Source organism: Cyprinodon tularosa, unplaced genomic scaffold (assembly GCF_016077235.1).
Source record: "Cyprinodon tularosa strain WSP-4 unplaced genomic scaffold, ASM1607723v1 ctg433, whole genome shotgun sequence".
Classification (NCBI taxonomy): Eukaryota; Metazoa; Chordata; class Actinopteri; order Cyprinodontiformes; family Cyprinodontidae; genus Cyprinodon; species Cyprinodon tularosa.
Genome location: NW_024039156.1, coordinates 759340 through 773301, shown reverse-complemented (window position 1 = coordinate 773301; position 13962 = coordinate 759340). Strand labels below are relative to the sequence as shown.

General features: G+C 41.3%; 1 protein-coding gene across 1 annotated transcript; it reads right to left on the bottom strand.

Annotated features, from left to right (window-relative positions):
- Positions 1 to 2291: 2291 nt before the first annotated feature.
- ptenb (phosphatase and tensin homolog B) lies at positions 2292 to 12834 on the bottom strand. The gene is made up of 9 exons (XM_038299704.1): positions 12204 to 12834; positions 11056 to 11140; positions 8568 to 8612; positions 8047 to 8090; positions 7725 to 7963; positions 7485 to 7626; positions 7147 to 7313; positions 4754 to 4999; positions 2292 to 4030 (listed from the first exon to the last, which is right to left on the bottom strand). Exons 1-9 carry the CDS (start codon positions 12283 to 12285, stop codon positions 3842 to 3844), a joined length of 1239 nt encoding a protein of 412 aa, XP_038155632.1. The 5' UTR covers positions 12286 to 12834; the 3' UTR covers positions 2292 to 3841.
- Positions 12835 to 13962: the final 1128 nt, after the last annotated feature.

Here is a 13962-nt window from a genome sequence, read left to right as displayed (position 1 = left end):
GAACCTCCTTCCCTCTGTTAGAGCATTGAAGGTGGGTTGAGGCTGAGTCTTCCAGCATCACAATGATCCAAAGCACACAGACAGGATAACCAAGGAGCGGCTCTGGAAGAAGCAGATCAAGGTTCTGGCGTGGCCTAGCCAGTCTCTAAACCTAAACCCAATAGAGAATCTTTGGAGGGAGCTCTAACTCTGTTTTTCTCAGTGACAGCCCAGAAACCTGACTGACGTAGAGAAGATCTGTGAGGAGGAGTGGGCCAAAATCCCTCCTACAGTGTCGGAAAACCTGGTGAAAAACTACAGGAAACTTTTGACCTCCGTAATTGCAAACAAATGCCACCAAATGTACCAAATATTAACATGAATTCTAAGGTGTTCAAATACATATTTGCAGCCGTGTCATACAAATAAATAGAGAAAAAAATCATGCATGTGATTTCTGGATGTTTTTTTTTTTAAGACTATGTGTCTCACAGTGGACATGCAACTACGATGACCCCTCCCTGATTTCCAAGTGGGAGAAGTTGCAACCTTGCAGGGTGATCAAATACTTATTTTTCTCACTGTATATATATATATATATATATATATAAAGTACAATGTTGCTTGCGTCCACAGACCAATGGAAATGTGTCCATGCCGCAAAGCCATTTATCCTACCAAAGGTGAAGAGATGGCGATCTGTAAAGCACAATTTGAAAGGAATCTGATTCTTAAAGTTCATTATGAAAAAAAAAATAAATAAAAACATGAAATTTGAAAATATAAAATTAGTTTTTTTATGTGAAATTTTTTTCATTTTCTGTTTTCAGTTTCATTTCTGAATGGTGTTTTTCTCAAAATGCATTGTACAAAAACTGTTTTCAGCTTGCAACAATAATGGAACAAAATGATCCCCACAGATTAGCCGTCGCTATCTGATCGGCACCAGAAACTCCAATCAGCCCATTTCCACATGTGCAACCAGAGAAGCATCCAGATCGCCACTGAATAAAACACTAAACATGAATCTTTTTAAACCAGAATTTGCAGGAGTTAATGTAAATATAGATGATTTTCACAATCACTGTGATGTCTGAGAAATAGGGAGGGCAAAATGTACATGAAATACAGAAATGTGAAAGTATTGTGAAATCTACAGTGAAATAAATAGCTGTAATATTTACTTAATAGATGATTCCAATATTAAAAATAACATATTTATAGAAAAGCAAGATATTTATATAGGCCACTGAATAATTCAAATACATTAAAGGTGATTTTAATAAAGATTATAAAAATATATAGACTGGTTTTGGATCTTCTAAAGTTATTCTAACCCGTTTACCTCCAGTGTTGATATACGGTATAATGTAAATAAGAGAACTGGCAGATTGAAAATAACATTAAATGATGAAACTTGGCTATAGAGAAGAAGTTCCTCCTTAACTAAACCAATTTTCTTCTTTTGGTGCATTTTGGTTCAAATCTGCTTGGTTCTAGATAGAGGTTTTATTCTAGGGAGAATAGCTCTACTTTGTACTTTGACTAACCCAAAAGGTGCAATTTAATAAAAAACATCTTAAAAGTATATATTTTTAAAGTTACTGAAGTGTTACTGAGTAAATGTAATAGGTGCTAAAGGCTAACTGGTTCCAGACTGGTTTATGGCTGCGTGCTCGGTCCAGTTCCAGTATTGGTTCTGCCTGCTGATTTTTTATAGCACCAGATAAGACAGAATCAGTTGTGGTTCTCTGCTCACGAGGCTCTGAGTGTGTGACCTGGTTTTTACTCGCTGCTCCGCCTCTGAGCTCAGAGGAGCTGCTGCTGTTGCGTCCGTGTGACAGATCCTCCTCCACGCCGGGTCCTTCGTTCTGGATCATTTAGGTTTCTCTGACAGTGAGAGTTGCTGTGGACCTTCTTCCTAAATGCAGATTATTTAATCCCGCTATGGAACAGAACAGCTGCTGCACAGATTCCCAAAGCCCAACCAATTCAAGTTTCATCATTCTCTTCCACACCAGCTCCCCCCTTGAAGAAATCCATAAAAAAAGGTGTTTACGTAGATATTCTGACTTCTCTTTATTCTGGAATATTTTTAACCCTAATGGATTAAGATTTCGCTCTAGGTCCACAGTCTACAGCCGGATTATCTGAGATCAACAACAGAAAAACCTGCAGGGTTCTGTTCAGTAGTTGTAGAACCAGGTTCTGCTGGGTTCCATTCTTCTCCCAGGCAGTAGAACCACATGATGCCGCAGAGGATAAAGTTCTGTAGTCATGAATCTTTATTGAACAAACAGAAACAACTCAAAGCTGTTTATAAATAGTTTATTCACTTTACAGTGCTTTTTTCCTTTATAAAATGAGTAGCGACAGAATAAAAGGGGTCGGGTCGAGAGGTCCGATTGACAACAGCTAATACAGTCACAGCGTGGATCCGTCTGATCAGGTGGTTCCGATGAGCAGAACCCATCACCCTCTCTGTTCTACAGCTGTGATTGAATATTTAAAATCGGCTGAGCAGCAGAACCGAATGAAACGGAGCGCTGACATCATGAATTGGGACGGTTCTGATTGGTAGAAACGCCAACGGACCAAGACTTTGTTCTTCATTAGCAGAAACAAAAATGGAAACTCTGTGAGCGGAGGACAAAGAACCAGCAGAACCTGAACCGTAAAGACAACATCTGATGGAGCTTCTGGTTCAGAACCGGAACGGAGGCAGAAACCGAACCTTAGAGGTCCAATGACATTTCTGAACCAGGCAGACCCAGGTTCTATCAGGTCTGAGAACAACGGCGCCGCAGATGGAGGACTGACTGAGTCAACATTCTGAGCCACTGCTCCAAATACCTCAGTTCTACGTTTGACCCATCGGATCCGGACATAACCGCTCAGCTTCCTGTACCGGACCTCAGGCACACGTTCTTCCAGACACCAACACTCCACCCAGTGATCGGACTTCCACCCTTCCATTAACGGACCAACATCCAGATCTGGAGGGAAACATTTCCGGACCAAATGTGTGAACCAGAATCACACATGGAAGTTCTAGAGCGGAACCATCTGCAAGCCGGATCAGCACCAGAAACCAGTCCAGCTACAGTTTCAGACCAGCGGTTCTGAAGGTTCTGCAGACCTCAGGTTCCTTCCCAGTCCTGGCCTCCGTTCCCAGAAAGCTCCATAGCTCATACGATCCGACAAATTGATGAAGCTGCCGAACAACCAGAGGAGCTTCTCTGGACGGACCGGACCCGAAGAGTCCAGAACCAGAGCGGTCGCAATGGGAGGAGCTTGTTTGCTGTTTAGCTTAGTGACTGATGGAAGCTGGAGCTTCCAGGTTTTACTTTAAATCCTAAAACAGAACCTTCTGCAGCTTCCCAGCAGAAGGCTGGGTCAAAGCCTGCCATCAGGTCCTTCTGATGCTGCCGGTTTGGATTTGGACCTGATGCAGACAGGAATGTGGTGAATATAGATATATCTATAAAGATATATTTAAAATAAAAAAAAACAGGAAATAATCCGATGTGATTCTGGAAATAGCCAAACGAATGGAACCTAACCAGACTTGGACAGAACCAGAATCAGGATGAAGGTTCCTGAATCTGTTCCAGAGGAAGGAGAGATAAAATGAAGGTTTGGATTATGGTTTCTGAGATTAGCGGTTTCTTAAACGTCCCCCTCAAGGCCCCGCCCACTCCTGCAGCACAGTTCCCCTCCTGCTGCTCGTCACGTCATGATTGTCCAGCGAGTAGATGAAGGATGTTTGGGGTTATAATCTGAGCTCCTTTAATCCAGAGTCCACAGATCCGTTCTGAATTATGTACACTTATACATAGATATATGTTTGAGAGAGAGACGGTCAGACTTTAGTGATCTGACTTTGGAGGTCGTCTTCAAACGTCTCATTCTCAGGGTCAGAGTCCGTAGTGTCCGAGTAGCGGTAGTGATCCGGTTCGTTGTCACTGACGTCCGGAGTCACCGACGCCGACGTGCTGCAGGTGTCACAGTTGGCTCCTTCCTCCACCGTCTTCGTGAAGAATAGTTTGACCTGAGGAGCAAAACCAGAAGCGTCACAGAAAAACTGACCGGTGAGCGAAATCCTGAAAAATCAGCATTATTGGGATTATTCAGTATGGGGGGAATTTTGTTCTGATATCTTCATAAGCAAAGAACATATTTTGTAAATGCAATTTTTAAAAGAATGAAATTCAGAAACAAAAAAAAACTCAAAAAACGTATTTTCCAAATAAAGTTAGACATAAAATCTTTTTTTTTTTCCTTTTAAAATTTCTATTTTTTATTTTACCTTTGCACTTTTTTTTTTTTTTTTTTTTTTTTACAAATTTGATGTTTTCAAATGTTTGTTTATCATATCTCTCTGCAATGAAGAGCAAAAAAACATTTCTATTTGTCTGCATGGATGTTGGCAAAAAAAGTTTTATTGGTCACTGCACGTGTTTTTATTGGGCTTGAAGTGAAAAGAAGGTCATTTACAATCTGTAAAAGACAAATCTGGAAAAAATAATCTATAAATTATAAAATCTATATTAAAACATGAAAAAATTAAATCTGGGAAAAAAGCAATGTTACTCTGAAAACCTTTTTTTGATTAAAAATCTTTTGTTTTGGGTCCATTTATAAAACGTTTTATGCTTGAACAATAATGGAACAAACTGCACTCCATAGAACTGATCCAACATGGAGTCCGTTATTTTGTGAATAAAAAAAGCAATTTTCAAAGGATGGGAATAAATAACGGATCCAGCTTTACCTTAAAGTTTGGAGAGAAGTTCTTGTTGGCTTTATCCTTGTTGGCTTTATCCAGCTCGTTCTTGTTGAGCGTCAGAACCAGGAAGTCTCTGTCGTTGGTCTCGCTTCCCATCAGGATTCCCGGGTTCTGAAACGCTCTGTGTGAGAGATCCCGAAGGCTTCCAGAGCTGCCGTTCTCTATTCTGTCCGATGTCTCCTCCGGTCCGGGGATGAAGAAGGTGTTGATCCAGAAATGGAACATCTTTTCCTAAAAGGAAAGGTGTCAGAAACCAGTTAGCTCTGGTGAAGATCCAATGCAAGCTTCTGGAGCTCCCTCAGAACCAAACACAGGGAGAAACCAACCAGGACAGCTGAGCTCAACTTCAATCCTTCAAACTTCAAATGCAGGTATCAGGGCCGCCTCACCTGCTTTTCCCTTTTAATGTTTTGATTTTTTATTATATTTAAAATGTTTATTTTGCTTACATTGAGACCTGTGTTACATTTATCACCATTGTGTCATTTTTATCTTGTGGAGGAAGAGAGAACGTATTGGGCTAAATTTTAAGCCTCCCAGAAAAGCCAGAAAATACTGGGGATCATTTGGGTTGATGTTAGAATAATCAGTACTAGGTGTGTAAATAATAATCGTTTTGTATCGATGCATCGATCCAACAGCCAATGATCCAATGCATCGATACGTCCGCAAGAGAATTGATTCATGTTTTTTTTTTCCTCCGGTCTATTTTATCCATTTGCTCCTGGGTGTAATTCTCCCTCCCGTGCTGCGGTGGCGCTAAACCTATTTTGCCCTCCTACCTCGCTTCCTGGTTATACTCTTACAGCAGTGTGTTGCAGTGAGCTTGATGCAGACATTTTTAAATTATGCTCAATATTGCAGCGTGGTCTGCGCTACACACTGTGGGTCTAGATACGGTCGAGGCGGTGAGGAAGTGGGGGCGAGTTTAGTCCGACGACGGAGGGACATGAGGGCCAAAAAGGGCAGAGATCCAGGTGGAAAAAGGGTCCCAGCGTTTTCACGCACTTCGCTCTTCTAGCGGGTCAAACTTCACGAGTTGTTTTCCGCAATTTCGGTCATAAAAACAAAACAAGCCGGCCTCCTGTCTGCCGCACTGTCTGCGGTCAGCTACAATTTGTCTGTGGAGGGGGCGGGACGTCTGGAGCCGAGGTGTTGCATTGCACTCATTGCACTGATTATGTGCAGTATTTTTGTATTTTTTTTTTATGCAACGTTTCTACTTCTAAAAAAAAATGCATAATGATATTACAGCTTTCATTGATTTATTTCAAACTTGAAACTTTGTTTAGCCTGTAAGGTGTAAAAAAAATAAAAAATAAAATAAAGAAATTAATCAATTAATCGAATCGTATCGTGGTGTATTCTTGAGTATCGAAAATAATCGAATCGTTGGGTCAGGAAATCGATACTGAATCGAATCGCCATGATGGGTGTGATTTACACCCCTAATCGGTACCAGCCTAAAACAAAAAAAATGATAATTGGTTCATCAGGATGGTTTAAAATACCTTTTCTGCATTAATGAGTGTCTGTTCAATCACAGGCTAACTGCTAACTTGATATCAATCATTATCATCACTTTTCTGTTTCCTATATTTAGCTGCACTTATTAGTTGTTTGTTCAGTAAACTGGTCTAAAACTGGAGTTCCCAAAGTGGGGGGAAAGACCCCCACAGGGCCTCTAAACACCCAGTGGGTGGGGGTCAAGATTCTGTTCAATTCAGGTTAATTATATAGTTTTATAGGTTATTTATATAGGAAATAACCTCAATTCTATTCAGTTTATTTCTATAGCACCAATTCACATCAAATCATCTCAAGGCACTTTCCAGTTCAACCAGATCATCAAGTCAGATTGATTCAAAGTTTTCTATCTAAGGAAAACCAGCTGATTGCATCTAGTCAGGCAATCCCTCACACTAAACATGCTTGTAGCGACAGTGGAGAGGAAAAACTCCCCTTTAACAGGAAGAAACCTCGAGCAGAACCAGGCTCAGTGTGAGCGGCCATCTGCTGAGGCCGACTGGGGTTCAAGGAGACAGAAGCAGAGATACAGAAAAAAAAGATCAATCCTAACGTGACTCCTGAGGTTCATGGAGGACCAAAGAATCTCAGGAAATCGATAAACGTACCGTTATATAAATGACACTTCATTAGTCAGCCATTCATAAACTATTATATGATGGTATGTATTTTAAGGGGATGGGCAGCCTGTGGCTGAAACGTTTGGGAACCTCTGCTGTAAAAAACGGATGATCAGAATGATCGTCAAATTGAAGATGAACCTGGACCACGTTCGGCCCTGAACATGACTACTGTGGAGCATGAAAAGCAGACATGCATCCTCCTCCTCTTCATCAGCACATTCTCCTCACCTTCTTCATCATCTTGTTCTGCTTGTGGAAGAATTCCACCTTGATGTCTCCACAGACGGGAAGCGGTTGAGGAAACTCAAACACCATCAGCTTGTCCTCCCTGTGGGTGTAAGCCGGGTTGGAGGTGTGGATTTTGACCTTCAGCTGGTAGACCACGAACTGCGGGTCTGAGGAAAGGAGAACAGCAGAGCGTCACCATCCGGATCACTTACAGTCTGGAACCTGAGCTGAACTGGAAGCAGGTCTAAGTCTGTGGAAACTGGACTAATCTCTAAGTTTAGAAATGAATCTCAGTCTGAACTGAAAAGAAGTGGCCCGGTTCTGATTGTAGGACTTACTGCAGGTCCCGGCTGTGAACATGGGGACGGTCTCAAAGAGCATTTTGTGGAAGAGCAGAGCCACGGGTTTGTAGTGCAGCCGGTTCCTGAGCAGGAAGTTGTAGTAGATGACATAGCGGCGCTGGCTGGGAATGGTGACACCCTGAACACACAGATCCCAACAAATGGGTCCAGAATTCAGCCAGAACACAAAAGCTACTGCATCCTAACGCATCCAGCAGCTCTTCAAGTTTAACTGACCTTCTTGTCCCTGGTCCGGACCTCTCCGTAGAAGTCTAGGGCCTCCTGAGCTTCCTGGAACTTCCCTCGGTGCAGCAAATAGGCACAAATCATGACTCCAGTGCGACCTTTCCCTGCCTTGCAGTGGATGGCGGCCACATGCTGCTCGTCCTCGCTGAGCCACTGGTCCAGGTCCTCGCAGAAGGGTTTAATCAGCTCCAGCTGAGGCGGGTTGTGGTCTTCGAACGGATACTGAGCCACTGAAACAGAGGAGGAATATTCAGGAAGGAAACGTAGGAAAAGCTGCTCCCTTTTAAGGACAGAGGAGGGGAGACGGCCTCACCTCGACAGTTGAACTTGGAGGTGTCGTAGTGCCGCTCTGCACACCTGAGGAAAAAGACAGACTTTAAAACCAGAGTAAAACATGGGAGGGAGTAAAGAGAGAAACCCTTATTCGCTGATTTTATTGGTTATTTAAAAAGAAAAATGTGTGAAAAGATCTGTTTTATAAAAGCAGACGTGCTTTAGAGCAGATTTAGTCTCAGCTGCCTTCCACCTGCACTTTGAAAATGTTAATCTCAGTCTCATCTGAGCACAGCCCAAAAATCAAAGGATCCGTTTGTATCATCAGTTTTAGGTTGATAATAATAGATAATTGAACTTTATTGTTCTTACATTGGAGAAATGTAGCTCTGCATTTAACCCTTCCCCTCTGGGAGCAGTGGGCTGCCATTGAGCGGCGCCCAGCGAGCAACCAGGGGTTTTGCTCAGGAACCCAAAGTGGAGGCGGTGGGATTCGAACCGCTCTCCTATATAGGCTCTGCAATAAAAGGTTGACTGAGGGAGGCGGCGGGCAGTACTTACAGATTATAAATCTTATAGTGATTCTTGTGCTTGGAATCCAAGAACCTGAAACAAACAGAAAAAGGAGAATAATGGATCAGTTTCCTCTTTAAAGGCGAGCCTGCACACTGCAAAAACTTTTATCTAAAAAAGTCTTTCTTAAAATAAGTGCGTTTTTCTTGAATTGAGGAGGTTAGTGAGACATGTCGCAAATGGAAAAAGACAGTTTACATTTAAAATAAACATTTTTTTTGCATTGTCTTATTTCAAGTGCATATTATCTTAGAATCTTATTTTAAGAGTAGAAATACTAATTTAATTGACAAATTGACTTATTCACCTGCTCAAATGAAGGGTAAATACACTTCATTAAGAAATTTTTACTTATTTGATTTGTTTTTGTGCCGATTGATTGCTTTTTTTCTCCTTTTACATGATAAAAATAACACAAAGATAACAAATGATAAACAACAAAACGTGGAAAGCAGATAGAGGAGCGGCAATGCTGAGCTTTCTGTGCTCCCAAGGTATGGCAGCTGATTGTGTTAATAAATGAGTATGTCAGCCAGTCGGTGCAAAAATGCAATCCTGAAATGAAAAAAACATTTTAATAAAAAAAAAAAAGAAGAAAAATGTTTTGAGAGTAACTTTGTCGTTTTCACAGATTTTTTTTCCCGCATGTTATTTTTGCTAATTTTATTTTTTAATATAGATTTGACATATTAGATTTTTGCTTTTACATTTCCTTTTTTTCAGATTGAGTTTTACTAACTGCATTCTTTTCAAATAGCATTTTCCAGACCGCATTCCCTTCACTTCGCATGGCTTTCCTCAGCAGGAGGCAGAGAAGAAGCGTTTCTATTGGTCTGCAGGACGTTGTTAATGGGCGCGCTGAGCGTTTGGACTGAGCTTGAAGAGAAGAATAAAAACTGACGAGCAAAATGTACTTCGTAAAACTCAATCTGAAAATTTAAAAAGTGTCAAAGTTATTAAAATAAAAAAGAATATATATACATATATTTGAATTAAAAAAATCAGAGAAAACAGCAAAGCTACTCTCAAAACCATCTTAACTTAATTTCTGGGTTGTATTTTATTTTTTATATTACCCTATATTCATGAATTTTGCATTTTTGAATTTGCAGAGCTTGATTTTTGCCTTTAACAATAATAGAACAAATATCACTCCACACATCTACACATCTAATAATGCAATCAGAAATCGGTCCCATATGAGGGAAATAATGACCGCCGTATTATATCTGCATGTCTGACATCCCTCATGTTAACACTGGTTTGTTAAAGCCACAGGTTAATAATATAGTTTGAAGGTTTACTAACCATTACAGAAAATAATCAATTCATATTAGTAACTCAAAAAACACAAAAGTGAAAAAGTAATAATAAATAATAAAATTACAAAACATAATTTAGTAAAATTTATTTTGAATTGTTTTTTTTATAAAACATTCCCAGGCAAAGGAAAGTGCCTTGCTCATGAGCAGTGTCTAAGCTGCCAATAGGAGCAGAATTCTGACAGAACGTTACAGAAAACACCTGATTTCAGTGATTATTGCCTCAAAGTGTTGCTCAACAACATTTTAGCTCAGGGGCTCCATCAGGCCTGTTTACTTCTGTTATTTATTAATATATACATGTATTCCAAATCGATGCAATCATTTCCATTTTTTGTTAGTGTTATTAATTTTTTTAATTCTATATATTTTACCAGCAGCTTATTTTTTCTGTCTTTGGTGGAATGATACGTAAACCGGCTGTAAATAGATCAACTGTTCTTATTCCTGTTGTTCTGTTTTTTTTTTTCTTTTTTATTTCATTGTACAAAATGAGAAATAAGAAGTAGGAATGATGATGCTGATAATAGTTTTGCAACAATGAATGAGGTGATATAAAAATGAATGGTATATTACATTTAAATGAGATCAATAGTTTAGGATTGCATGCTTTGTTTCCCTCATCTGGATCCATTTCTACTAACGAGTCTGGATGAGGAAGCCTGCAGAGGGGAGCACTTAGGCTTCAAAACAATGACATTATTATCGTTTATTACAATAAATCATGGGGAAATGTATTGTGCAGCAAGGTGTGTTAATGTTGCAGGCCTGCTGATATCCTATCGGGTCTACAGCAGTACTGGCCAACACAAAGCTGTCATACTGCTGTGGTGGATTCAAAAGTTGTTAGATGAAAGATCCCCGCCTGTAGCAGCTCAACTAAAGAGTTTCCCTGCAGAGACCTGAAGGCTGGACAGACGACATCGATTGTATGATCGTCACATGATCAAACAAACATGTGAATGAGTTTAACCAAGCAGGTTAACGTTTACTCTGGAAAAGCTGGAATATTGACACAAACATCAAGTTTTTATCTGTGAAATAGAGTTGGAAGGAAATAAACCAGCCAAATTACACCCAGGCTCTGAAACGCACCCAGAAGCGCTCAGCCTGGGTTCCCTGATGCGTCTACAGGCGGCGTTCTGGACACTCACCGGACAACGTCGTCTATGTTGTTTCTGTAGACGCCCTCCAGCCGCTCAGCGGGGAAGCCCATGGCGATGATGTTGGGATAGATATCTGATGGGAAGGTTCAGGAAATACCGACTGTGATGTCACAACATGTCAATCTGAGTATTTCTGAGTAGTTTTAGTTTGAAGTGAAAGGTAAAAGTCCTGCATCCCTTCCTAGATCTAGTACCACACTTAGTGTTCACTTATTTCTGCTGGACCTTGTGTCTATAAACTATTTATATATATGTGCCTGTAATCCTTAGTATGAATGCACATGTAAAGTCAGGTGAGAGACGCCTGTGCCTAAAAACAGCTTCAATTTAACAGACTTTTTATCCAATGTTTGGATCCATCTCACTCTCCTCTTTATCAGCTGCTCTGATACCAACAAAGTTTCTACTGTGAGAAAAAATCTAAGCTGGATCAGTTTGGGTTCAGTCAGAGTTCAATGCACCTGTTAAAACTTTCCCTTTGGATGCTCTGATCGGAAACCATCGGCTTCCTTCTGATGTTCAGCCTCCAAGAAGCCTTCACTGCTTCAGATCACATCAGTCCAACAATAGATCAGACAATCCTGCAGCTGAACAACCTGAGCTGTGCACTGAACTTGGAAGCCAGCTTGGATCATCAGGATGTTCCACATCTGCAGACAGAACCTCAACAGGATCCAAGAGACGTTTGGCTTGGAAATATCCCAGCCTTCCAGGGTGTTTATTATCTGTGTAACCTGGTTGGATCCATCTGAAGGTCTCCTCATCTCCACCTGGAGCTGAAACATCCCTGTTTCTGATTCTAGCTGGATTTGATGCTCCATGGATGCTGCTGCCTGTCATCAGATCTCCTGACCTGAAGGGAAACTGCAGTGATGGAGCAGGATGGGCTCCATCTGCGCCCCCAACCAGTGAAATCTGTCAGAATCAGAGATAAACCCAGACACACACTCCTAACTCTGAACTTTAAAGAAAAAACACAATCACATATTTCTTCCGAATCTATACAGCTTCCATTTTTCTACATTAATCCAGCAGTTTTACAGACAGCAGATAAAAGCAGGATTTTAAGGCATCTTTCTGTGGGATCCTGTTTCACTGTAGATGTTGGGGCCCCACGTTAAACCGGTAAAGGATACAGGTAAGATCCAGGTCGAAGCCGTCCTCCTGGTACCGCCGTTTGTTCCTGCTAACGATTTCCTTGATTAGATTAGCAGCCATGGTTCCCAGAGGTCCGTTAACCAGGCACCAGGGACCGGCTGAGCAGCCCCGGATCCTCCGCTCTCTCTGCTCCGGACAGATGAGGCTAGCGGGGGCAGCTAGCTAGGAGCTAGCTCCTCGCTGGCCCTCCGCGCCCCACAAAAAAAAATAAAGAAATGTATAGAAAAATACTCAAAAATCTTCCAGATATGCAGAAATATTCTCACAGCGGATAAAAGGAATGTTCTCGGTTCTCGCCTCCCTCCGAGCTTCGCAGCAGCAGCGGGATGCTAACCGTCCTGTTGGTGGACAGCCAGCCCCCGGCCGTCAGCGCTGCTTTCTGGGTCAGATCAGGGGGCTGCTCCCGCTGTGGGCCCGGGGCTCTCCAGGTGCCCCCGCCCGGACACAGAACCACCGGGCCGCTCCCCAGTGCAGACCCGGAGTTCCGGATAGATCCACGGAACCGTCCCTGGCCTCGAAGGGCTGATGAGAACCGCGATTAAAAGCAGCGACGCGGAGAGAAAAAGCTCCCCGAACAGAGACCACCGAGCGTCAAGTTCACGGTAGCACGAGGCGCTGTCTGCGGCTTTCAAAATAATGTTTCCGGTACAGCAAGACGCTCAGTTCTTCTTCTTCTTATGGGGTTTTATGGCGGTTGGCAGACTTGTGAATTGTGCATTACCGCCACCAACTGATATGGAGTAAAGCAAGAAAACAGAAAACGACTCACCCCCCCCCCCCCCCCCCCAAAAAAAAAAAAAAAAAAAAAAAAAAAAAAAAAAAAAAAAAAAAAAAAAAAAAAAAAAAAACCTGTGTAACTTAAACCAACATAATACTAAATCACATTTGCCCATATAATTTTAATTTACTCTAGGTCATCTTAACTCTGCCAGTTTCTGATGGTCCCATCGGTCCTCCCATCATACTTCCAACCATCTCCCAGTTCAAATCTTTAATGTCCAGATATTTTTCTGCAGCCTTCACTATTATTTTGATTTTTTCCGTTTTTTTTGTTGTCTGTGCAGTACAATTAATTACTTCTACCATGAAAAGAACAAAATTTGTCTTTTTAACAATAAGTGAGTCTTCATCAATTTTTTGATTCTCTAGAGGTTTGGAATTTGCCGTGTGTTGAACTGTAGGTTTGGGTTTTTCTGACTGAGATGGGATCCTTTTTGCAGCTTCAGCGTAGGTTATTCCGAGCTCAAATTTCATTTTTTTAATTTCCTCAGACCTTTTGCTTGCTTCACAGCCGCGATAGGCAGCAGTATGTTCTCCACCACAATTACAGCATTTTATTTTAGCTTCTTTTCCACATTTTCCGTACTCATGTTCTCCTGCACACCTTCCACACCTCTGTTTCCCTTTACAAACTGCTGCAATGTGACCGAATTTTTGGCATTTGAAACATCTCAATGGTGGAGGATTGTAGATTTTGACATTATAGCTTATGTAACCGATGAATACTTTGCTTGGTAATTGCTCTTCCTCAAATTTAATTAGCACTGATAAACTGTCAGATCTTTCTCCGTTTCTTGTTGTTTTTAACCGTTTTACTTCTTTTACTTTTGCACCGCTTATGTTTTCCAGAATCTCTTTTTCAGAAATTTTTAGAGGAACTCCTCCAATGACTCCCCTGCTGATCTTTTTGTTCTCCATTAGGCTGCACTGAACTCTTATCCCGTCAATTTTGTTGAT